At 41.1% G+C, this 26,248-nt stretch overlaps 1 protein-coding gene across 13 annotated transcripts in view; it reads right to left on the bottom strand.

The window, feature by feature from the left end:
• The window catches only part of LOC100737108 (AGBL carboxypeptidase 4), a 1,252,169-nt gene that overhangs the window by 316,157 nt on the left and 909,764 nt on the right, over positions 1-26,248 (bottom strand). For all 13 annotated transcript variants that reach the window (XR_014808341.1, XM_084965126.1, XM_021097823.2 and 10 more), the window contains one exon: positions 11,859-11,898. Coding sequence is in view for 12 of the 13 variants with exons in the window: in XM_084965126.1 (XP_084821252.1) it covers positions 11,859-11,898 (40 nt within the window). In the remaining variant the exon portion in view is untranslated. The remainder of the gene's footprint in view (positions 1-11,858; positions 11,899-26,248) is intronic.

Genomic DNA, 26,248 nt, shown 5'->3' with positions numbered 1-26,248 from the left:
CACAGAATGAGAAACAACAGAAATTCTGCTGGGACTTCTGCATCGGTCTCTTGCTTTTTCCTACTGGACTAGAATTTGGAGAAATGTAAATTCTGCCCTCCTGAGACAGCATGTGGCCTGGGAATAGAGTTAGGAGCAAAATGAGTTAAGAGAAGAAGAAAAACAGACTGGGTCCTAAGAGCCCTATATCAAGATGCACAGAAAGGCAGATTTATTTCTGGATTATCTATGAACTTATAAATTACCTATTTTTGTCTAAGCCAATTTAGGTTGTGATTAAAGATTCCTACTTACTTAGTTCCTAGGCTTTAATTTTACCTTCTCTGTATTGAATTCCAGGTCCTCTGGGCCTGGGGCTCACATTCAGTCTGATGGCTAAGGTCTTGCCAGCTGCTTCCCGACCTGACCTCTCCCGTGCTGATCAGCTATGGTGCTTTTGGACGCCACACCTCCAGTTCCCCTTCCCAGAGCACAGTCTACCCATCTGCATGCTCCAAAATGGGATCCTTGACCCCTTCCCATTAACCTCCTTACCTGAGTCCTGGGATGTGGCATCCTATATAGATTTCCCAGGGCAAATATTCTAGGAACATAGTACTTAGTTTGTCTCCTGGGGACCATAAGAACAAACATGTTTCTCCCTGCTTTTATGTGTTTCTTGGATTCTGGAATTCGCTTACTTAGATTTAATAAATTTTCTGAGTAATACCCGATGCTGTTGTTTTTTATTGTTGACATGAAAAATGGAGGTTGGGGGATGGAAGTGGGAATGTAAATTGATACAACCTTTCTGGAAAATGAGTTGGCAGTAAGACTTAATAATTCCTTAAACATATTAATGCTCTTTGGCCCAGTAACTCTACTTTTTAAATAGCCAGTATAAAAACCTTATGCAAAAGAAGCAAAAGATTTTTTCACAAATAATTTTATGGCAGAGTTATTTGTAAAAGAAAAACATCTGGAAATAACACAAATGAACAACAATAAGAAATGTATTTTTATAAACCAAGATGCATATAAAAGATAGAAGATACTAGAGCTTTTAAAAATAAGTATGCCTTTAAAATGCTCATAAAATGCTCATGGATCTAGTAAGTCCATCCCTAGTAATCTATCTTAAGACAATAACCTAAAATGTAGACAAAAAGTATACACAAAGCCTGAGAAGTTATTTATAAGACTGAAAAACTAATTTCAAGTTAAATACCTAACATTATTGGCATGGGAAAATATTTCTGTTGTAATATTAACTGAAAAATCAGGATAAAATTTTATATTCTATATGATCTCAACTATGTAAAACAAAATTATACATGCATCGAAAACAGTCAAAGAAGTAAATGTGTTAAAATATTAAACAGTGACTGCCTCTGGGAGATAACTGATATTTTATCTTTAGAACTTATCTGGGGTTTTCAAAATCTGCGCCAGGGGCATGTACAATTTTTTAATAGAGAAAGTTATTTTAAAAGATGGTAAGTATGTAAACTACACAGCAACATGAAGCTTGTTTATGAAATAACGTTAAGTGAAAAAAGATGTACATAAAAACTTACTGTGATTGCAATTATGTAAATATGTTTCTGTATATAGACAAGAACTGAAAGGAAAAATGTACAAATAGAATTAGGTTTTGTATTGCGCTAAGGTTGTGGGCCTAGGAGTAATTTATTTATCTTCTTTGAAGATCTCTTTAAAGTTGTTTTAATGAGGCGCATGCATTTTTTGAACCATCCTTTCTGTGCATATGCGCTGTGTTGCTACCTTTCTGGCTGTGAGATCAGGAGTCTCCTGGCTTGGCTTGACTCCTGGTCCTGGCCACTTTGGGCTAGCTCCACAGGCTCTGCTGGCTCTAAAAATGTCCATGAAGCAGGAAAAATGGCTAGTTTGGCCTCTCTTGTTCCTTTAATCTTCAGAGGGGCTACCTTTAATTCCTGGGGGATTTTAAATGGAGACAAAGTTGTCATGTAATGGCCAGCAGGCTTAGTTTACTATCATTTAACATAGGAACTGTTTTAACAAGGTCAGGAGGGGATAAACATTTTTGTGAATATTTGCAATCAGAAATCAACATAGCTATGATTTTTTTTTTTCTGGAGGTTTCTATGATATTTTAGGAAATCGATTGTTTCCTTAGGATGCAGTCTACTTAGCAGAAAAGCTCCGTGACTAGGATGTCCCCAACTCTCTAGGCTTTCCTTACCACCAGCAAAGTAGGTCAGCTTTAATTTCATCTGAGAAAGAGGACTCTGTGGGCCAGTATCACAAATGAAGTAATATTTATATGTAGCAGTAGGAAAGGTAATGGATTCAGAATCAGACAGATCTGTAATTTAATCCTGATGCCATCACTTACTTTTTAACTGCAATCATGTGGGCAATTCTAATCGTGCAGCACCTTGGTTTCGTGTCTTCAAATCAGGAAAGATGATGCCTGCCTTATGGGACAGTGGGGAGAATTATGTGAAAAATACAAAGCACCTAACACAGCTCTGGCACTGAGTGCCAGTATTTAGATATTTCCTAAATGCTGCCGTTTTAGGCTATACCATCAAAAAGTTAATGACTATTTGACAAGGATGAAAAGATAAACCAACAGTGGAAAAAAAGAATTTTTTGAACAAATGGTGATAGGAAAACTGGATAATCACAGGCAAATGAGGTAAATTAGAGTCCTATCTCATATCATATAAAAATTAACTCACATCTTTGTGACATTAGGCAATGTTTTCTTGGACATGAAACCAAGAGCATAAGCAACAAAAGCAGCAAAACAGATAAATTGGACTTCATCAAAATTAAAAGCTTTTTTGCTTCAAAGGACACCAAGCAAGTGAAAAGACAACATATGGAACAGGTAAACATATTTGCAAATAATGAATCTGATGAAAAGACCCTGTACCCAGAATACATATTTTAAAACTCTTACAACTCAACAATAAAATGATAAACATAGCCTAATTAAAATGGGTAAGGGAAAATAATTTGACTAAACATCTCTCCAAAAAATATATACAAATGGTCAATAAGCAAATAAAAATGTGGTCAACATCATAAAGCATTAGGAAAATGCAAACCCAAACTACTGTGAGATGCCATATTATACCCACTAGGATGGCAGTAATCAAAAGAGAGTTAATAATAAATGTTAGAGAGGATGTGAAGAAACTGGAAGCATGCTACATTGCTGATGAGAATGCAAAATGGTATAGCTACTTTGGAAAATAGTTGGCAGTTTCTCAAAATGTTTACCTCAACATTTGCCAAACGATCTAGCCATTCCATTCCTAGGTTTATGTCCAAGAGCGTTCAAAACACATTGCCACACAAAGACTTATTTCCAAGTGTCTATAGCAGCATTATTCACAATATCCAAAAATGGAAACTACAGAAATGTCACCAAAAGACGAATGGATAAACAAATTGCGAGGTATCTATACAATGGAATATTAGGTGGCAATAAAAAGGAGTAAGTACTGATACATGCTGCAATATGGATGAACCTTGAAAACATTATGCTAAGTGAAAAAAATCTAGTCATAAAAAGCCACATACTGTACGATTCCATTTGTTTGAGACATCTAGAACAGGCAAATCCAGTGAGATAGAAAGTAGATTAGTAGTTGCCAGGGCCTAGGAGAAGGCAAAAAAGGGGAACAACTGCAAATAAGTATAGTCCCTTTTTGGCGTGATAATAACATTCTGGAATTAGTGGTGGTGATTGTATAATTCTGTGGATGTACCGAAAAACGACAAAAAGGTACACTTTAAAGGATAAATTTTATGGCATATGAATTATACCTCAGTGAAGCTGTTATTTTTTTAAGCTATGACCAGCACTTTTAGCTTGATGTTGGGAACATGAAAATCATTCTAAAAGTGTGAAAAAGTATATTCATCATTGCCAAATGTTCCAGTCCTTCTCATTGCAGTGCCCTTCCCTGTGGGCAGATTCGACATCTCTACCCTATTGAATTAGAAATGGTCATATGTCTTGCTCTGAACAAGGAAATTTGGGCAAAAGCGACCCTTTTTAAAAATTTTTAAGGGCAGGTACATGGCTTCCCCTCCCTTCCCTTGCCCTCTGCCATGACAACCCACAGGGCAGGTGCCGTCAGTACCTTCCTGCAATCTCACCTATTTTCATGGTGCTTACTAGTCTGCACATACCAAATACTCACCAATTGTCAACATCTGCAAATCTCTCCTGAGGGCTTTCTCTGCCACTGGAATCTGCTCTGTCCATACACTGAGAGGAATGGAAGTGTCAGGGAATTAAAACCCCATCTTCACTCCATTCCTCTGCCCCTCAGAAGGATAGCTCTAAGACTTATTTTCCACACTGACTCCCAGGGTTCCCCTGCAGGATTAAATTCCAGGTGCCACCGGCGTGGTAGTTTGCTTGATCATGAACCTTAGCTTTCTTCCTTTTCCCATATCACTTCCCCCACCTCCCAGCAAGGTCTCTAGAATCGCCTCCCAAATAAACTACTTACACTACAATCTTTGTCTCGAAGTCTGATTCTTAAGAACCCAAACTAAGCAAAGTCCCAAAAGGTGCTTGGTCAGCCTGAGTGCCAGAGTAAAGACTATGTAGAGTAGAAGTGACTCCAGTCCATGAAAGATATGTATCAAAAGTGAACAACAAACATTTGCTTTTCAAGTCTCTGTAATTTGGATGTCATTGTTACTTCAGTGTAACCTAACCTGTCATGACTATACCTTTCCTTAGTAATTCTCATTCTAGGAACTGTTCCTAAAGAAATAAAGATGCACACAAAAATCTTTTATACAAGAAAGTTCATTGTGGTGTTATTTATAATTAAATCATTAACAATTTAATATACAATAGATAAATTTAAAATAGAATGCTTTTCAGCTATATAAAAATCCCTCTTAGAAAATATTTAATAATATTGAAAAATGTTTACACTATATTCAAATATAACCATTTATATAGGATCATTTTAATTTTATTTTAAAAATTACATATATATTTGTATATACACATGCACAAAGTAACAATCTCTTTTATCAATCTGGTGGTAAAAGCTGCACTTGGATAGGTGAAAAATACTTCCTCATACTGCCTCCCTTCTACTGAAGAGGTTATCGGAGAAGAAACTTTCCGAAAAGTAAGAGGAAAAACTATAGTGGTATTTCTGGGCCAAATGACTAAATGAGTTCGTGCTTCAATAATCCCATTCATTCCCATCAAATAGTAATATTGAATAATATTCAAAAATGAAATGAAAATATATTGTAGGCTCCACTGCAAGAGACATATCTCCATGAAGGTGAAATGTGCAGAAATGTAAAAGGGCAGAGGCTCCTGGGGCTACTTGCTTGTTGAGATCTGGATGTAGAAGCCGGCAGCAGCAGCTGAAAGTTGGCCTCTTATGGGCCTCCTGAAAGCGCTCTACAGGAGATGAGGAGCAGAGACAAGGTCTTCTGCTTAGAGCAAGGACCTAGGGTGGGGCTCCGCATTATGAAAGGAGCCTAGGGAAAAAAATGGCTGCTGTAGAAATTTCTGGGAGATGTCTCCCGTATGCTGTAGGCCCAAAGAGGTAAAGACTATCAATGCAGGAATCAGAAGCAATACTAAGCTATCCTGCTGAGTTTTTGTCACTGGATCTGCCATATCCCCAATTTTTACCAGGCCCTACGCTGGCAGTGTCAACTGCTAAAATAGGAGTAGAGTCAAGTGGAAACACCACCATATAAGGATATGTGAGCATAATGGGAGTTTGTGGGAGGGGTGGTCAGGGATGGGGAGAGAAAATAACAGAAAACTTCCTACTCAAACTGATATTATAAATTAACATTTTGAAATGCATAAAGAAATTAAATGCTAAAAATGTTACTAAACAAAATCAACAGTTATAACTTGAATTCACTCCAGATGAAACTTATTTTATAGAACAGTCAAAGATTTAAAAATAAGCATATTGAGGATGTTCAAAGAAACAAATGAAGACATTAAAACAGAATAAGAAATTATGAAACAGAATAGGCAGAAATAAAACAAGAACAGGTGGATATGAACAAAATTAGAAATCTTGGAAATTAAAAATACATAGTCATTGAAATATTGAAAAACACAGGAAAAAAATCTAGACTAGATATGGTCAAAAAGCGGATTTATGAATTCAAATTACTTGTGGGGAACTCAGACTCAATGCAGTAAGATAAAATGACAAAAATTATGAAAATCAGTAAAGAACCATGGAGGGCTACTTGAGAGAATCCGATATTCATCTAAAAGAAATAATTGAAGAAGAGAATCAAAAGAATAAAGGAAAAGCAATATTTGAAGAGATAATTTGCCAATAATTTCTCTGAATTAAAGAAAGACAGATTTTCAGGTGGAAAGTATACCCAGAGTACCAAGGAGGGTAAATAGAAATAGATTCACAATTAGACACAATAAAAAGTAAAGCATGAAGATAAAAAATACTTTAAACCTTCCCAAGAAAAGATAATTTATCATAAATAGATAATGGTAGACTTCTCATTAGCATCCATGGATGTAAAAAAAAGGAAAAAAAATCTTCCGAGTACAAAGGAAAGTCCTCCTCAAACCATAATTTATACTTAGCCAAACTACCATTCCAGAGATAAGTCAAAATAAGGACATAGATTAAGATGGTTGCCCACGAACTCTCACTAAAATAGCTGTTAAAGGATTCATTTACTACGGTAACATAGGAAAATCATGAGATACAGTAAATACAAACTTTATAAGCTGAGTAGGAAAAGTCAATCATCATTGTTTTTCTTTTTGCAAAAACTTAAAAGTCTACACAATAATAGCTAGGTGTAGATGAATACAGGGCAGAATTCAGGAGGTGGTTAAAGCATGCTACAGCTCTTTTTGTGGTGAAAAGATGATAGAAATTTTGAACAACTGTAGACTTTGCAAAAAAAAAAAAGTATAGTTAATGACTAACCAGTTAAGATTAGAAACAAAATCTACAGCATCCAAATCTGCAGATGGGGTGAAAAAAGCAGGTAATATATAAAACATAATCCAAAACAAGGCAGGGCAAAAGGAAAATGAATGGTAAATAGGAAGCACAAACATGATGGAAGAAATATTCAATGAGGCGGAATTAAGATGGTGGAATAGAAAGACTGGAGCTCATAAACACTTCCTACCGTCTAATACCAAAAAAAAACAAACAAACAACCCCATCAAAAAATGGGCAGATCTAAATAGACAATTCTCCAAAGAAGACATACAGATGGCCAAAAAACACACACAAAGATGTTCAACATCACTCATTATTAGAGAAATGCAAATCAAAACCACTATGTACCAACTTACATCAGCCAGAATGGCCATCATTAAAAAGTCTACAAACAATAAGTGCTGGAGAGGGTGTGGAGAAAAAGGAACCCTATGACACTGTTGGTGGGATTGTAAATTGGTGTAACCACTGTGGAAAACAGTATGAAGATTCCTCAGAAAACTAAAAGTAGAATTACCATTTCATCCAGCAATCCCACTCCTGGGCATCTATCCAGAGAATACCATGACTCGCAAAGACACATGTATTCCAATGTTCATTGCAGCACTCTTTGCAATAGCCAAGACATGAAAACAACCTAAATGTCCATCGACAGAGGAGTGGATAAAGAAGATATGGTACATATTCACAATGGAATATTACTCAGCCGTTAAAAGGAAAGAAATACCAGCATTTTTAGCAATATGGATGGACCTAGAAATTATGCTAAGTGAAGTCAGTTAGACAATGAGACACCAACATTAAATTCTATCAGTTACATGTAGAATCTGAAAAAAGGACACAAAGAATTTCTTTGCAGAGCAGATAATGACTCACAGACTTTGAAAAACTTATGGTTTCCAAAGGAGACAGTTCAGGGGTTGGAGGGATGCACTGGGGTTGTGGGATGGAAACCCCATAAAACTGGATTGTGATGATCATTGTACAACTATAAATGTAATAAATTCATTGAGTAATACAAAAAGAAATATATACAAAAATATTAGTACTTATAATAAATATAAACAGATTAAATTCACCTGTCACAATGCATGAATTACTAGATTTCATTAAAAAGAAAACTGTGCTTTCAAAAAATAAACACATATGGGAAAAGGATATATCCTAATTATAAGACAATATTGAAATTAAGATGTATTATAATTAAATGTGGAATTAATACAGATTAAATAGTACTGGTGTTTCCACTGTGGTGCAGCGGAAACGAATCTGACTAGGAACCATTAGATTGCAGATTTGAGCCCTGGCCTCACTCAGTGGTTTAACGATCTTCCATTGCCATGAGCTGTTGTGTAGGTAGCAGACACAGCTCAGATCTGGGGTTGCTGTGGCTGTGGTGTAGGCTGCAGCTACAGCTCCAATTCAACGCCTGGCCTGGGAACCTCCACATGTTGTGGGTGCAGCCCTACAGCCCTAAAAAGACAAAGGACCAAAAAAAAAAAAAATCAATAGTATAGTACAGAGAGCTCAAAAATAGATTCTATATATAGGAAAATTGACATATGACAGATTTTAATCACTAATAAGTGGGAGAAACGATAAACTAGTTGTTGCATGGTATTGAGATAATAGGTTATCCATAGGTAAAAAAAACACCTAAATCCCTAATTCATATTACACACAACAATCAGTCCTAAATGAGATAAAGAACAAGTGTGATGTAAGACTTCACAATTTTTAGAATACAGGAGAATATGATATTCAGGTAGGGAAGGATTTCTTAAGTAAGCTATAAAAACAAAGCTCACAAAGCAATATTCATGCATTCGACTACACTAAAGTTAAAAAAAAAAAAAAAACTTCCATAAATCAAAATACATCGTAAATCAAAAAACACCAGCCACCATCTGGGGGAAGGTATTTGCAATGCACGTTAAGTGGCAAAGTATTGATACACATAAAAATAAAGAACTAAATATCGATGAAAAGAAACCACCCAATACAAAATGAACAAATAATACAAAAAGTCAGTTTACAGAAGAAGAAACCAAACTAGTCAATAACCATATGAAAAATATTCCACCCTACCAGTAAACAAAGAAACACATATTATAAAAACAATGGAATAACATTTCATGCTTATTGTGATGACTGGTAAAAATTTAAAAATCTGACAGTTCCAAGGATTCAGAGAAAAGGAAGCAATTATACTTTGCTGTTCTTATACTTTGAAGTATTAATTTGTTCAACTACTTTAGAAAACAATTGGCTATTATACAGTAAATTTGAAGAAGCATATAAGCAGTAATTTCTCTCCCAGTTATATGCTCTAGAGAAATTCTCATAGTTAAGTATAAGGAGACATGCACAAAAATGCTCCTAGTAGCATTGTTTAAACTTACAAAAACAAACAAACAAACAAACAAAAAACAACAACAAAAAAACAAACACCCTAGAAATAACCTAAATTAGGGTCAGTAAAATGGAAAAAGAAATTGTGATGTAATCACCTGTGAAATACTACACAGAAGTTGCAATGACTGACCCAGAGCTGCATGTATCCATGTGAATATAGTCTGTACAACATAATAAGTAGAGGAAAAGTCACAGAATGCTATTTGTCATGTGACATCACTTTTAGGAATTTATAAAACAATACTAGTTATATTTTTGGATACACAGATATGCAAAATCATTGAACTTATTATAGTGGTTATCTACAGGATGAAGGCAGGGAGAGAGAGGCAGTCAGCTGAGCACAGAAAAATCTCACCTAGAGTCTGTGTGGGGGAGGGTCTGGTGAAGAAAGCAAGACTTAGTACCTCCCATTGGCAGCCCCAGAGAGGTAGCCTGCCCCCTGCTGGCTGCTGCAGCTTCTGGAGAGGTGGGGAATGGGGGGAAGACTTTCAAGGTGAGAGACAGTAACAACAGAGGAAAGTGATTTTGGCATAGTCTAGAGTTGTCCAGAAAACAGTCTAATGGTCCTTCCTAACCTTTCCAAGTCATGGTACACATGGAAAATACTTGGTTGGCACACTGGAGTAGAGGCTATCACCTTGGGGGCTTAGTTCCCCCAACACCTAACCTGTGCACCTGAGAGATGAGTAGGTCAATATTCACAAGTATGTCTCTCATGACATATCTCATAATATCACACAAATATAGGTATTTGCAGTAATGTACACCTGTGTGACACAACACATCTTTTGAGGAGCTTTGACCCATAAAATAGTCTTTTCTCATCTAAAAGCAGGGAAAATTATAAGCCATTCCAAACTCTGGCAGGGCTTAATATTTTGCAGTTCCATAGTTGTTCAAAAGGAGTGCACCAGGGTCATAGCTGTTCTGCTTGAATTTGTGCAGTAGCAATTTGGGACAGAAAGAACTGGCACAAAAGACACACAGTTAGCAGAGTCTAAACGTTTCCTTGTAAAGCAGCTGAAGACAGATCAAGAACCCTTTCCAATTCATACATCAGCATCAATATCAAATCAGGGTGGGATGGGATAGGAAAGCAGGCAAACAGGGTCAACACACAGAGTGGAACGGAACATGGTCAGGAAGGGGAGCAACTAAACAGGACAGGACAAGATAACCCCTCACCAGCACCTTAGTGGGAAGGGGTTGGTAGGTCACACAGCTGAGCCATTCTAGTTATGTTAGCCCATGATCTGGAATTTTGATATATGTTAATTCTATACATGTTAAACAAAGCACATTCTATGGGTTAGACTGAGCATTTTCAAACTAGTTCATCTTTATTTTTCTTGAGTCCCAAGTTCAAAGAGCTTTATCACCTGAACTGGGTGGACCCAACTTCCATTTGTAGTCACTCTTATATCTCCCTCACTCAGACAGATAACCAGCCTCAGTGCTGATAGTACCTACAGAGGAAGATTTCTTAATCTCCCTATAAGTGAGCCAACTGGCCCTGAATACAGCAGCAGGCTGGGTGGAGGGCAGGGATGACACGGCACAGCTATACTGTTATTAAAATACTGAAAATACCTCCATATTTATTGGTAACTAGCCACTCTTGAGCCTCCAACCCTGCATGTGGCCACTTTGCCACACTAGTCTCTTCCCTAGGATGCTATTTCCCCATAGCCTAGGAACCGAAGTGTTAATGCCCAGCACAGAAGGGCCAGGGCTGTTAGCTGTTAGGTATTTTAAACATCACCAGTGGGTGAAGATGAACCACCACGCCCACTCATGAATGCTCACGAACCCCGCTGGCTCCAACACCCCCTTGGATTTCAAGAAAGAACAGCATCCCTTGTTGGCCTTCTTGCCTCAAGTTCCCAAACCAAAATAAAATATCTTCTAGTCAAACTAAACTGCTCAACTTCTTTGTAGGTTAGATGCCAGGCCTAGGGGGAAGAAAGGACCTTTTAATCCCAGGGCCACAGCTTTGTTGGGTGACTTGTCCTTCCTAAAGGTGAGTGACAAGAGTTACAGAAGACCGAACTTGGTTCCTTCCCCAGACTGGCCTTTCCTCATGAGCTTCCTTCCTTCGTTTCCTTCATTCTGTGCCATCCACCTAGCAGCTTCCCCATTCCCCATGATTTTAAGACAATATTTCTCAGGAGATCAGCACACGTCCTTGACACCTGAGTCTATCGAATGATTTGGGGAGAACTTAGCCCTGGAATATGCAGCATCATAGCATCAGCCCTGCCATTTGCAGAGTCAAGGGAAGGCAGCACAGAGCTGGCAAGGAGAAAAGAAACTGCCCGGGGGTAGAGGATAGGGGAAGAAGGATCATTCAGGATGCAAGAATTCCGCTGCTCATTCAAGGGAGGAGGATGCAAATTGCATTTGAATAGGCAACCAGACGTCACTAGGAAATAAGAGAAAAGGCAAAGCTGAATAGCCATGCCTACTCACCGGGGCTGGTTATCGTCAGGAGGTCAAGCTGCCGCTGTTGCTGCAAAAGAGAACACATTGTGAGAGCACTGATTTAAGCCAGAGCCAAACCTGTTGCTTAACAGGTCAGGGCGAGGGCGGACTTGAAGGGGATTTCAGACATGCAGAGAGAGCAGAGCATGTTGTGAAGAACGTGGTCTCACAGTTCTGCAGGGAGGCCTTGCATCCTCGAGACGGGGGCGGTGGATGGCCTTTCTGGTCAGAGCCAAGAAGGCCTTTGAGGTCTTCTGGTCAACCCTAAGTTACCTATAGGGAAAATGAGGCCCTGAGAGGAATATGGCTTACCCGTAACCACAAAGTCCCTTTCCAGATACCCAGCCACGGCTCCTTCACCTGTACCAAGTGGCCTTAGATTTCTCTTTGCTCACACTGGCTGTACTGGTTATGTTTCTGATATCCTGGCAACCCTCTTTGCCCTGGATCCGTAAGGCACTGCCACCCTCCTGATACTCCTTTCTAAGCAAGATTGAATCTGCTCCGTAGTGCTGTGACAATTTCAATTATGTGTGATCAAATCATTTCTTCTCTAACTGAATCCTCATCTTTTAATACTATACAGCATTCATAGAAAATAGTATTTGTCAGGTACTCTAGGCCATATGGTTGCAGCTGCTTGTGTTTAGAGGCAACTGGCCTTGACCCCAAGGGCTAAGGTGATTAACATCTCAGCAGGCTTGCCCCCCATTACATCGTACATACGGGGAAGCTCAGTCCTGACTGGATGTAATGGGAACCTGAGGGTAAGAAGAGGGTATTGGAGGCTGGGGACGGGCCAGCGGCGAGCAGCTCTCCTCAAGTCTCAGTCAGGATTCCTTAAGCCTCAAACAACCTCTGTCCTCTTCCTACAGTTCATTTTCCACTAATAGGACTAGAAATATATAATCTTTTTCTTAATAACAAACTTAGTGACAAACTTCATTGTGAGAAGGCTTCAGCATACACAGTGCAGGAGCTTTTATTACCTGGCATTTGCCGTATTTCACCTCATTTGCATTTTCCTCTTTATTGTGCTTCTCCCTTAGAATGGCTTCCTGAAATTCTGCTTGAGCAGAAAGGAAAAAGCACCAGTATTTTCTGAGTACTAAATATAGGCCAGGCACAATACCAGGTGCTTTGATGTGTCCTTTCTTTTTACACTCTTGGCAATGCCGTAGGGTTTGGTATAGTACAAAAGAAGGACATGGGGTTCAGACAGAAGAAATCACCTGCCTTAAACCACATCTTCATTAAATGGCAAAGCCAGGATTAGAATTCAGTCAGTTCTAATCCTGGCTCGAAAGCCCCCAATGTGATAATGCACATAAATCACTCAGCATGATGCCTGGTCCTTAATAGGTGCTCAATAAAAAGAGCTATTTTGTATTGATGTTTTGTTGTTATTATTACCATGTGACTCTTGGCTCATAAAAGCTGCTTTGTCCTTTCCATAGAATTAGTGACACTGGAGCCCAGAGGTCACTGAGTCTGACTTTCCATCAGGACAGGAATCCCCTCTGCAATGTCCCCACAGTTGTATGAACTGCTTCTGTTTTACCCCTTTTCTTGATGGAGAATTCACTTCTTCTTACTGGCTGAATAGTTCTACTTTGAGCAGGGTTAAAAGCTGCTCCCTTATGACATCAACTTTGTTTATAGACGCTTCAGCTCATGACGAGGTTGGAAACCTGCAGAAGATCTGTGTTACCTTCCCTCCTGGCTAAATAGTCCCAAGTTCCTTTGTCCTTTCCTCATAAGACCTGGTCTTAATCTCCTGGCCCTTATGGTCCCCTCCTCTTCCATTTAACTTTGATCTGCCCCAGTAAAACCTCTTTAACATGCACCCCTATGTTCACTGCAGCACTATTCACAATAGCCAAGACATGGAAACAAGCTAAATGTCCACTGACAGATGAATGGATTAACAAGATGTGGTATATATATATATACACAATGGAATACTACTCAGCCATAAAAAGAACAAAATAATGCCATTCGCAGCAACACGGATGGAACTAGAGACTCTCATACTAAGTGAAGTAGGTCAGAAAGAGAAAGAGAAAACATACGCTATCACTTATATCTGGAATCTAATATAGGGCACAGGTAAACCTTTCCACTGAAAAGAAAATCATGGACATGGAGAACAGACTTGAGGTTGGCAAGGGGGACGGGGAGGGAGTGGGATGGACTGGGAATTTGGGGTTAATAGATACAAACTACTGCCTTTGGAACGGATAAGCAATGACATCGTTCTGTACAGCACTGGGAACTAGGTCTAGTCACTTGTGATGGAGCATAATGGAGGATAATGGAGAAAAAGAATGTGTGACTGGATCCCTTTGCTGTACAGTAGAACATTGACAGAACGCTATAAAGCAACTATAATGGAAAAAATAAAAATCATTCAAAAATAAAAAATAAAATAAATAAACCCACACATACCACTTGAAAAAAAATTTCTTGAATGAACAAATAAAGGATGGGATGAAATTAAAAAAAAAAAAAACTCTCTACCCCTTGATTTAACGATTCCTCAGGGCCCCAAGCGCAGGTCTTTCTCCTTTCAGAGCCTTCTCAATCGCACATCCCTGTTTTCCTGCCAGCTCACAACTCATCCCAGTTGACATTTTCAAGCAAACAATGCAACTCCAAGACGTCACTGACCTACATCGTGAGCACACATCCTGGTGCTGAAATGAAACACACACCCGCACACGCAGGCTAGAAGGAATGCTGGAGCCAGACTGTCTTCTTTCCCAAACACAGGGCTAGGCTGGCAGTATAACTGGCTCAAGCTGCCTTTGCCAAAGCTGACCTGTGTGGCTTGGCACGTCCCTCATGTGTGAGCAAAGAACACAATGTGTCCTTCTATTTTTCCATTACCTTGATTTTGTGACAATCGCAGTTGGTTAAGGAGGTCTATTTCTTTGTAAACTGTCTGTTTCCTAATTAAGAGATACCTTTACATGGTGATTCTGTGTCCAGGGTCCAGGAGAGAAAAAAGGGAAGAAAACCTGCCAGGAATACAGATGGTTCAGGACTTGCGTCCTAGCTCCTCTCTTTGGCTTTGGATAACTACCTGTGTGACTCTGGCCTCAAACTTCACATCTCTAGAGTGAGCGAGTGAGACTGAGTCAAATGCAACCAGACACTGTGCTTATGTGCTCCATTTCTGCAGTAGAGGGTTCCCTGAGAACCCCTGTAGCCAGGACCCTGGGGGCCCGAAGGACAGGGTCAGAATGTAGAAGAGAATGCATTTTACGCTGTCTTTTCACACTACAATTCTCAGTGACTGTGTGTCTTCGTCAGGAGCCCAGAGGCATCTTAAGGGCCTGGAGCATCTATTATTCAGCCCCTGGCATGCAGGAGCCTTCAGTAAGCATTTGCTAAACTCAACTGACCCATGCCTGGAATCCACATTATCCTTTCAGACCCCCTGCCTTGGCCATGCTGCCTAATCTCCTGAGATATTCATGGAGCGTCCTCTTTGTATCTCAAGACCTCTGTGAGGTCTTCTCTGCATGTCAATTCCCAAACCCAATCCCTTTCTTTTCTCTCCTCTCCTTAGAACAGAATATTCCACCTTTGTTCTTCCAATGCATCTCATACAAGCTATCTTTTGTATCATGCTCTGTCTTAATTATCTGCTTCCTTCTCTGTTTCTCTCAGGAGGTCCTCACTCAAGGCTAAGACCAGGTCGTTCCATCTCTCTGTTTCCAGTGCTCAGCACAAAGGCGGAAGGAAATGACTGATGTCATCGAGTTCAAATGATTCAACGATTCCGTCATTCCCTCTGCGTAGACACTGTTAGGCAGGAACTCATCAGCATGGGACGTAAGCATGCCCCTCCACTACAGGACTTTCTCTCTGCCACGCCGCTGGGGTTTCTTGCCTTTATGATTTTGCTCCACCGTCTCTGCAGCCAGCAAGACTGTCCACGCACCTCCTCTGGACACCTTCCTTCCATTACGCCCACCCGCAGGATGTCTGTCTCTTCTGGACTCCTGCAGCTCCTGATGTCTGTACTACTCCTGTAGCGACGGATTAAATTTAACCTGGTGACAAGTCCCTCTAACCTATAGTCACTGACATATGTGTGCACCACCTAGTGGCCCATGAAGATAAGTGTAGACTATCATTTTAACGTGTAGCTCGGAAGCTAGGATTTTACAAAGTCTGCACGCTCTATGTGCAAACAAAAACAAAAGTGTATGTTCAAGAATCACTGTACAACAATCTTTATCTAAGAAACTAAAATCCCCAATTCTCTCAAAGTTCTTCGAAATAAAAAGAATGACATAAAATTTTCATTGCTAAATAGTGTGCCTATTCAGGATCACTAATGGAAACTGTATGGAATTTATTAATATAGGACGCATGATTTTTGTGGAATTTACCAAATAATATACAATCAGTTATATATTATATATGAAGGAAGCATGGTGGACATAAATAATTATCAGATTATTTTAATTAGTTATCAACTAAGAGACATAAGGGTGTTTTATATGGAGATGATATATTATCTAATAGCCTGGATGGTAGGATGTGTGATGTCAGCTGGAGGAAATGAAGTCAGCAGCTAGGCAGCAGGTTTGGTAGGAGGATAGGGCCTGCTGGCTGAGGGCTGAGCAGTTGAACCACTAGCCAATCATAAGCTACAGTCTCAGGAGGGCAAGCACATGTGTGGCAGTGTGTGTGTGTGTGTGTGTGTGCACGCGCACGTGCTCAGGAGTAGGGGAACATTCCTCCTCAGATAAAGGAATTCTACACATGCACAGAGGGCAAAGTATTCCACAGACCGCTGGAGGAGTGTGGGTGTGCCAGGGCTGGGTCAGTTAAGAGTTCATGCGTGGACTCCTGGCTGTGCATGGCCCTGCATCCAGCCTTCCCTGGTAAGAGTGGTGCTTCATGAACATGCAGGAGAAATAAATTTCTGTGCTTAGCCAATGTGTGGCAGATGTAGAGTCTTGACTCCATCAAGACCATGGGGGTTGGAGGTTCCAAGGTCAACAGGAGAAATCTCTGAATTTGGTGCCAATCAAGGATGGCAGAAGCATCTATAGCAGATGCTTAAGGAACTGTCTACCAGCATTCTTGCTCCAGGGTTACCCATATGCCCCTGTTTTCATCCAGTGGAAGCTATTTTGTTAATACAATGTCACTCCGCCTCTGGTTACAGATGACTGCCCCAGGAGTGAAAATACTGAAAATGGGTCAGTGAGAAACTTCATCCGGGCATTCTGGGTCTTCTGTGAGTTAACTTATTCTCAGTGAAAACTACTGAGTTATCCTAAGTTAACAAACCAATCATTACAATTTTTGCAATTATGAAAAAACATATGCTTATTTTTGTCATTTTCCAGCTTTCCAGAAAATTCATAAGGTAAAAATGAATGAAATTCCACCTCTGAAAGAGTACCACAGTTAGCATCATTTGGGAGTATTATTTTTGTCATGTTTCCTGCTTGTGTTTTGTTAAATGAGATCATATTTATATACAATAAATAGAACATATTTTAATATTGTGTAGTATTTTTTTCTCAGCTCGAGTCTTTATTTTGAAGTATAAGAATGTAAGTCACATATATTTATTGTTATAAATAATAATTTTCCTCTTACTACTGTGATTATGTTTCTAGTCCATTTTTCAGGGAAGGTGGTGGTGATTGGAAAGACATCAGTAGAAAAATGACTTGGTTATTTTGTCACAGGAGGCAGCTTGAAAAGCCCAGCTGCTGCAGCCTAGCGATGTAGACAAAGTGCTGTAAATCTGGGGGAAATTCTTGCAGGTAAGATCCAACCTGGAAGATACTCATTTCTTTATAGCTGAAGACCCTCTGGTTGTAGTTACACAAAGCATTTGGTAGAAAGAGCTCCAAACTCAAAATCAGACAAACAGTATCATCTTTGAGCTGTGTTATCCCAGGGATGTTACTTAAGCTGGCTGGCAATTTAGCTAGGTACCCCACTCATAAAGAGTGTAGAGCAACCTCCAGGGGCCTAACAAGAAAGAAAATTTGAGAGAAAAAGGAAGAATCAGTGGGGGGAGTGGGAGAGCGAGAAGCACATTGCTTGGGAACTAGGATTTCTAAGTGCCGTTCCAGCTCTGCCTGACCTCGGGCTGACACTTGGGGCTTCTCACCATCTAGTACCTTGCCTTTTATAATAGCATCTAAACTTGTCTCCCTGCTTTGAGTCTTGCACATGGCTGCCGCAGCAGGAGTGAACTTTCCAGAATCGCATCTTAAAACTCATCAGGGCACCTACTGAATAAAATTTAACCCTTTAGCTGCTGTTGGAGGACTTCTATGACCTGGTTCCTGACTTTTATCTCTTGTTCTCGCAAGACTCTGAGCTCCGACCACAAGGAGCCGCTTCCAGTTCTCCAAATGTGCTGTGCTTTCCCCTCTAGGCCTTTGCACATGCTGTTCCCTCTTCTTGGAACTACAATCCAGTACCTGCCCTACTTTGCCTGGCTAATTCTCACTTGTTAGTCATCTCCCCTCTCACATGCCACTTCTCTGTGAAAGCTTTCTGGACCTCCCCCAGCTGGCCTGGATCTTGACCTTTTCCCCTGACCTTCCCCACTGCTTTGCCCTGGCCTGTTTACTCCTCTGCCATCTCTGAGGGCTGGTGAGCTCCCTGAGGGCAGGGGCTGTGTCATTATTGTGTCACTCCTCTTAGGAACTAGCCTGACCAACAGACAACACTCAATCAAGATCTGATTGACTAACTGATCACTAGTTACCAAAATGATAAAGAGGGAAGGTCCTACTGAACTGATCATTGGAAAAGGTCTTTAGTTTTATCCCCTTTTCTCCCCAAAGACACACACACATTGGCCTCCTAATTTTTCTCCAAACCCTCTCTGTTTCTGCCTTGGAGACCTAGGGGATTAGACCACAGAGAATTTGGCCTTCTTCATCTGGCTGGGTAATTATGAGGCTACGGTTAAAAATGGACTTTGCGTTTTGGTCACGAACTGCACTGCAATTACTTCTCAGAATGAGAACGGACGTGGTGTTCCGGGAGCTCGGGGCCTGGTTTGATGTGTGAGGTTCTGCGTGGTAGGAGAGAACAGTCACTGATTATGTGTTCTGTTTTGCTTTCTACGTTTCGTGCAGGACAGCTATTTAGGGAAAATCAGTCTTTCATGGCATAGCCTAGAGATAATTTAAACAAGAGCACCAGTAATCCCTGTGCATTTTCCTGTCGCTCCAGAAGCCAGACATCAGGGGGGGAACCTGGGGATCCACACCCTCCAGAAAGGGGGTTGGTCACAGGGGCAGAGGCACACATTTGGCTCCAGGGTTCAGACCCCTCCTTTTTGCCAAGTTCCTCCCCTCCCTCAGCCATCATCATTTTATAGGCATCTAGGGGTCTCAGGCCCCCTCCCTGCTGGACCCCAAGTAGAGCTGCACCCTAGAAAGTATTCCACGTGGTGCCGAGCTCTCCCTGAACCCACCACTTCTGATCTCTCTCACTCGAGTCCAGCCTGCTCGCTAGCTGCAGGACTGATCATTCGAATTAAATTTCACCTTTTCTTAGAATACTTTAAAGATCCCCAGTGCATTCCTGATAAATATTAGATTTCTTAGCTTGGCGTTCAAGGAGGAATGACAAATCTTCACAAATTCTATGTGTAATTTGAAAAGACAGTTTTTATATTTTATTTATTTATTTATGTTTTGCTTTTTAGGGCCACCCCCATGGCATATGGAGGTTCCCAGGCTAGGGGTCCAATTGAAGCTGTAGCCACTGGCCTACGCCTCAGCCTCAGCAATGCCGGATCTGAACTGTGTCTGCCACCTACTCCAGAGTTCACGGCATCACCAGATCCTTAACCCACTGAGGGAGGCCAGGGATTGAACCTGCATCCTCATGGATACTAGTCAGATTTGTTTCCTCTGAGCCACGATGGGAACTCCCAGGTTTTATATTTTAACATACCCCATACTTAGAGAATGAACAAAAAGTTACCTATTATTTTCAGAACCAAACTTCAGACCGTAAAGGCGGGCCTACTCACACCGGCCAGCATCACGTTACGAAATGGACATTCACCCGATAGGAGGAAGGTGTGGGGAGAGCTGCTCGCATCTGTGAGGAAAGGGAGCAGGGATGACGAAAGGCTGGGAAACGCTGCCATGAGCACCGAGCTCATGCCCACACCTGCTGAAGACGGGGGCTGGCATTCTATGTGCCAGATCATTCTGTACCTCGTCACCCTAAGCTGCGCCCAGCCCTGCCTTCTGCCCTGGACTCCTCATGCTAACTAAGTATGTACAGCATGGCTTCCCCAGATAGCACTGGAATTTCACTCTCTGGCTCTTCGTTTGTTTATTCATTAATTCAGTGAATATCCACAAAGCGTCTACTCTGTACCAGGCATAATGCTCAAGAGAGGATGAGAAGGACATAGCCCCTGTCAAAGAAGTAGCTGATAGTGAAATGGAGAGGACAGACATATTAAGCAAATAATCATGCAATATGAATTGATTTCAGTTACAGCAAGGGCGCCAAAGAAAAACATGGGGCGTGGTGCATGACCAGCTTCAGACTATCCCTCAAGCCCTACCCAGCTGATGCCTGGATGCTGCTGCGCCGAGCATCCAACAGCTCCATCCCCTTCTAGGGGAACCTCAGCAGTAGCTGATGCTCAGCTGCCCTTTGGGGCACCTACTCCCATCAGGATCATAAAAAATACATTAGTCTTTTACTCAGGGAGAGAGCGAACATCACTCAAGGCTGAAATGGAATCCCATGACTAGGGGTTGAATTCAGGGGGAAGCAGACAAAAGCTAGGGCTGCACATACGAGATTGCTTCAATATATTTCACCAAGCAGTTTCTGCTTCTGTAGTTTCCTGTTATGGGAAAAGCCAGGCACGCAAGTGGCTTTCATCCCCAGGGCAGCTTAAAGGAGCATTTGAGTTCAGCCTCTGGCAGCCTGCACAAAAGCAGGGCAAGTGCAAATGGAGAGAAGTGTATGAAACTGCAAAGACATTCTGGAAGCAGGATTAATGGCAGCAGTGGCTATAGCCGCTACCATTTGTTGAGCACTTACTATGTGCCAATCCTTACTGCCTTGTGACCCCTTTACAGACAAAGAAGTTGAGGGTCAAGAGGTTGGATTACTTGCCAAGGTCACAGCTGCTGATGGAAAAACTTAGATTCAAGCCCATACTGTTTGCCTGTGAAGCCTATGCTCAGTGAGTCGTGAGAGCATGGAGTTGTGAGAAATGCTCTTGGCGATCCCCGGGTTTCTAGGCAAAGGGGTGGTGGTGCCGCTGGACAACTGAACAGCCTCTGCACCCAGGGGAGCGGGAGGAGCTGCAACTTAAATGTGATGTTTTGCATGTTTCCTTTGCAGTGTTCATGGCTTGAAATTCTGTATTTACCTGTATTTGTACTTGATTCATGTCATTCCCATTATATGCTAAGCGTTGGGACAGAAAAGACAGAGGTTAGCTTTCCTAGCAGAGTGGACTCTGTCTAAATATGTGTTGAAAAGTTGAATATGGAAGGCTAGATCAGGTTCTTGAAGAGGGCGGGATAAGGCTTTACTCTTGCTGCAGAGAAATGACACATGTCCTATCCCAAACCCCAAACAGTCTTTTGGGGGTCCTGTGTTGGAAGGCTTCACCCTGGCCAGCTCTGGAGGAAAGGCTCGCGAATCAGGAAAACAGTGAGAGGAAGGCGGCTCCAGGGAGGGGTCGGGAGGTTCCATGCCAGGACAGGCTGTTTCTTCCCCACCCCTGCTCCAGTAATGTGAGGCCACGTGGGGACCTGCAAGGGCAGACATGGCATCTAAAGCGACGGTGCAGCTCAAGGCGGGAGAGGACGCACACATGGCTGACGGATGCCCACCTCGGGCCCCGTAGCATCTCAGGCATTGATTTAATCGTGTCTCGCATTACGTTAGGTATTTACATATTAGTCTCTTTTTCTCTCCATCTCCTACCCCTGCTTTCTCCTCCAAGTTGGAGCTGAATATTTGCTATATTGGGTATGCTTTCTGTACCTGATCCCTGATAGGATCTGAGGAAGTTTGCTGTAGATGTGATGTTTGAGCTTACTATCAAATTTACATGGTTCTAAATCCTCTTGTTTAAATGTTTTGAGTAAGTCATACTCTTTCTTTTGTAAAATCAGACTTTAGAGTTTAAAAGATACGCCTCTTAGGCCTTCAGTTTGCACTGTAAATCTCTGATTACTCTTCATCCTCAAGGTCACCACGATCCAGCCTATCCCAAAACACAGCCTCCTGGGATGTCAGCGCAAGGGGCTTTGGAGATCTTTTGGTTCTGCTACCTTATTGCAAAGAAAAGCAAAGAAAAGCAAACTGAGTCCGTGGAAGGGAAGGGAGCCGCCCAGAGTCACCTGCCACATTGTTCTGCACTGTTTGCTTCCGTGCCTCCTTCAGCAGAGTGGAAGGAAGGGGTGTCTACACCTAAAGAGCATAGATACCCAGAAGAAAAACTGCTAATGGAAGTAAGAGAGTCGGGTGAGGGTGTGGAGGCAGGGGAGGAATTTAGTTCGGAATTTGTTCTGAGTTCCAATGTCTGAGGTCCAAGGAGACAAAACGTTTATATGATTCATCTAGTTTTAACTGAGGAATTATCAAGAGGACTTCCTTTAAGAGGTGATAACTGAAATGGCCCCTAAAGGAGCAGAACTAATTTACTTCTCACTGAGAAAGTAGAGCCAACTTTAAAAAAACAATAAGAGCACAGAAACCTGGTTTGGCCATAGGCCCTGCCACCCTCTGTCTCTGGGAGCTAATGAGTCTGTTTATGTCTGACACCTGGTTCTTAAAACTATCAGGGAACCTCCCTGAAAAACTATACTGTTTCTTCACATGTTTGGTTTTCCAACGTATAACACTGACTCCAAAGAAGTATTTAAAAATACTTACAATAAAAGAATACAACAAAATTAAAACGCTTGTAACTAAAGATCAAAAGAAAAAGAAAAATAAAGATAGGAGAAATTAGACAGTACATAGTCATAACTCAGAATTCATATCTCAAGATACTCTGTTCACTTGCTACAGGTGGGGTGCAAATTTGGCTCTCAGATTTTTAGCAACCTAGGCATAGTGGAAAACTCAGTTGTAAAATAAAACATTCTCTGATATACACTGTACAAATGTTTTCTTAGGTCAGTATCCCAAGGCAATAGAAGTAAAAACAAAAACAAATCAATGGGATTTAGTCAAACTTACAAGCTTTTGCACAGCAAAGGAACCATAAAAAAAATGAAAAGACAACCTATGGAATGGGAGAATATAGTTGCAAACTATGCAGCCGAAAAGGGCTTAATCTCCAAAATATACAAACAACTCATAAATCCAACAGCGAAAAACCAAACAACCCAATAGAAAAATGGGCAGAAGACCTAAATAGACATTTTATAAAGAAGACATATGGATGGCCAGTAGGAAAATGAAAAAATGCTCAACATCACTAATTATTAAAGGAAAGCAAATCAAAATTACAATGACACCCATCAGAATGGCCATCATTTAGAGGTTCACAAATAACAAATGCTGGAGAAAGTGTGGACAAAAGAGAACCCTCCCACACTGTTGGCGGGGAGGTAAACTGGTAAAACTACTGTGGAAAACAATATGGAGACACCTTAGAAAACTAAAACTAGAACTACCATCTGATCCAGCAATTTCACTTCTGGTCATGTATCTGGACAACACTATAATTCCAAAAAGTACATGCACCCCTATGTACACTGCAGCACTATTCGCAATAGCCAAGACATGGAAACAACCTAAATGTGTTACATATACACAATGGAATACTACTCAGCCATAAGAAATGAAATAATACAATTTGCATTAACATGGATACAGCTAGCAATTATCACACTAAGTGAAGTAAGTAAGAAAGAGAAAGACAAATACCATATGATATCACTTATACGTGTAATCTAAAATATGGCAAAAATGAACCTACCAACAAAAAAGAAACCGACTCCCAGACATAGAGAACAGACTTGTGGTTGCTAAGAGGGAGGGGAGAGGGAGTGGAATGGACTTGGGAGTTTGGGGCTGGTAGATGCAAACTATTACATTTAGGATGGATAAGCAACGAAGTCACACTGTACAGCACAGGGGACTACATCCAGTCTCTTGGGATAGACCATAATGGAAGATAATATAAGAAAAGGAATGTGTGTGTTTTATATTTATATAGGTGTGTGTGTGTTTTACACATATGTGTGTTTTAACACACACACATATACGACTAAGTCACTTTGTTGTACAGCATAAATTGGCACATTGTAAATCGACTATACTTTAATAAAAAAGTAATTTAATAATTTCAAAACCCAAACAAAAGCCCCCCCAAATACCCAATGTCCTAAGGAAAAAACAAAGCCCCCAAATAAAACAGCTGAATTACAGAATCTCCACCGTTCCTGACCTGAGGTCTAAGGGAAATCTCTTCTTAGGGTCCTTAGAAAGGGCGCTTTGAGGCCTAGAGAATGGGAGAATTTAGCCAGGTCATGCAGTAACGCATCAGCAGGGCTTTGCTTGGAACTAGCAGCCCTGACGCCCATGCTGCTTGTGAAGAAGGCTTATGGAGCCAGAGACTGGGAAATGTGGTTGTCATGGAAGCGCCAAGACCAGACGAAGAAGCCGCGGGTCTGGGCCACAAAGAGCAAAGGACAATGAGCACAAATCCCAGCCTGTACATTCATGAGCGGTATAGCCCTTGAATTATTTAACCTCTTTTTCATTTCCCTATTTCTAATGTGAGGATAAGAAGAGTTTTTAAACTAAAATATAATTTCACTAAGAGCTTTTTTTTTTCTGTCTTTCTAGGGTCGCACCTGCGGCATATGGAGGTTCCCAGGTTAGGGGTCAAACCGGAGAAGTAGCCGCCGGCCTACACCACAGCCACAGCAATGCAGGATCCAAGCCATGTCTGCGACCTACACCACAGCTCACAGCAACACCGGATCCTTAACCCACTGAGCAAGGCCAGGTTGCAGCCTCATGAATGCTAGTCGGGTTCGTTAACCGCTGAGCCACGATGGGAACTCCACTAAGAGCTTTTATGTTGCAGCAAACATTACTATATTACAGGATTATAATATAAAACCCACATCTTTTTTTAAAGATAAAAGATTCCATAAAACAAGGTTTCAGATTTTTTGACTCTCAAGGTCACTCTTCCCTACTGAGGTGGAAGAGTCCAGAGGCTCTGACTCCAAAAAAGATTATTATCACACTCAAGTAAGTGTTCGATAAAGATTTTCTGTTCTATTCTCCTTCAGGTTCAGCAAATGTGCAAAGGTGTTCACACAGGCCTGCACAGAACTGTGGTAAAGATGATGAAATCAGGAATCAGGACACTTGTGAACTGGCCCCAGCTTTTCTACTTTCTTGCTACCTAAGCCAATAGTTTACCTTCTCTGAATCTGTCCCCACCACATACTAGCTAAGTGATCGTGGTCAAGTCAGTTAAATATTTTGAAATGGGTTCAGCAACCAAACCTACTAGTAAAGCAGTTAGCCTAGTGCTCGATTTATAATCTCTGCATAAATGGCACTTAGTGGTAACATTGTAATTTTAAATTCCAAGACTTCTTGGGAAGTCTTTCCTCCCCTCTTTCTCTATGTATGACTTTTCTGGAAGCCTCTGCTCTCCCAGGCTGGGTTAGGTGTCTCCTCGGGGCCCCTCAGCACCTTGCACTGTCCTTGGCCACAGACGTGATCACTGTGGGTTGCAATTATCTGTGAGTCATTGTGCTGCGTGAGCTCCTGTGGGCAAGGGTGCTGTGTGATTCAGATCGGTGTCTCCAGCTCCTACCACTGTGCCTGGCACAGAGAAGCCCTTCAGTCATGTTGGCAGAATTGCATGGAACTGTAGTTCCTGTGAAAAATATCATGACATTCAGAATAAAACTCTGGCAGTGAAAGTGAGGCAACATTAATCTGTGTTCCTGCCCAGCCAGACTCATGCCTCTGCGCGATGTCAGAGTTACATATACTGCAGGAAGCCAAAGTGCCCGGCCACAACAGTCTATTTTCTGCATTTGACTGGCTCGTGTGGAAGCTCCATTCCACGCTGATTGACCACGACTTTCCATAAGAAATTGCCAGCTTGATTGTGGGGAAAGAATCCAGATCTAATTGTTCTTTGTAAGCCTGGGACAGAAGGTATTATTGCTTGAAAAATGGAACTGTCTAAATTAATTTTCCTGAAACAAACATCTTTGCCAAATAAAAGCAGCGCATAATAACAACCCATAATTAAAAGCAAAATGATACCTTTTGTTATGCGGGGAAAGCAAATGTGCTCACCACAAAGAAAGACCAAAGTGTGATTTTCGTGGAAGTCTGGG

The sequence above is a fragment of the Sus scrofa genome, chromosome 6 (assembly GCF_054392235.1).
Source record: "Sus scrofa isolate SSC_HxYL_T2T_F1_AM1 chromosome 6, Sscrofa_HxYL_maternal_Yorkshire_Landrace_v2.0, whole genome shotgun sequence".
Classification (NCBI taxonomy): domain Eukaryota; kingdom Metazoa; phylum Chordata; class Mammalia; order Artiodactyla; family Suidae; genus Sus; species Sus scrofa.
This window is presented reverse-complemented; position numbering and strand designations above follow the sequence as displayed.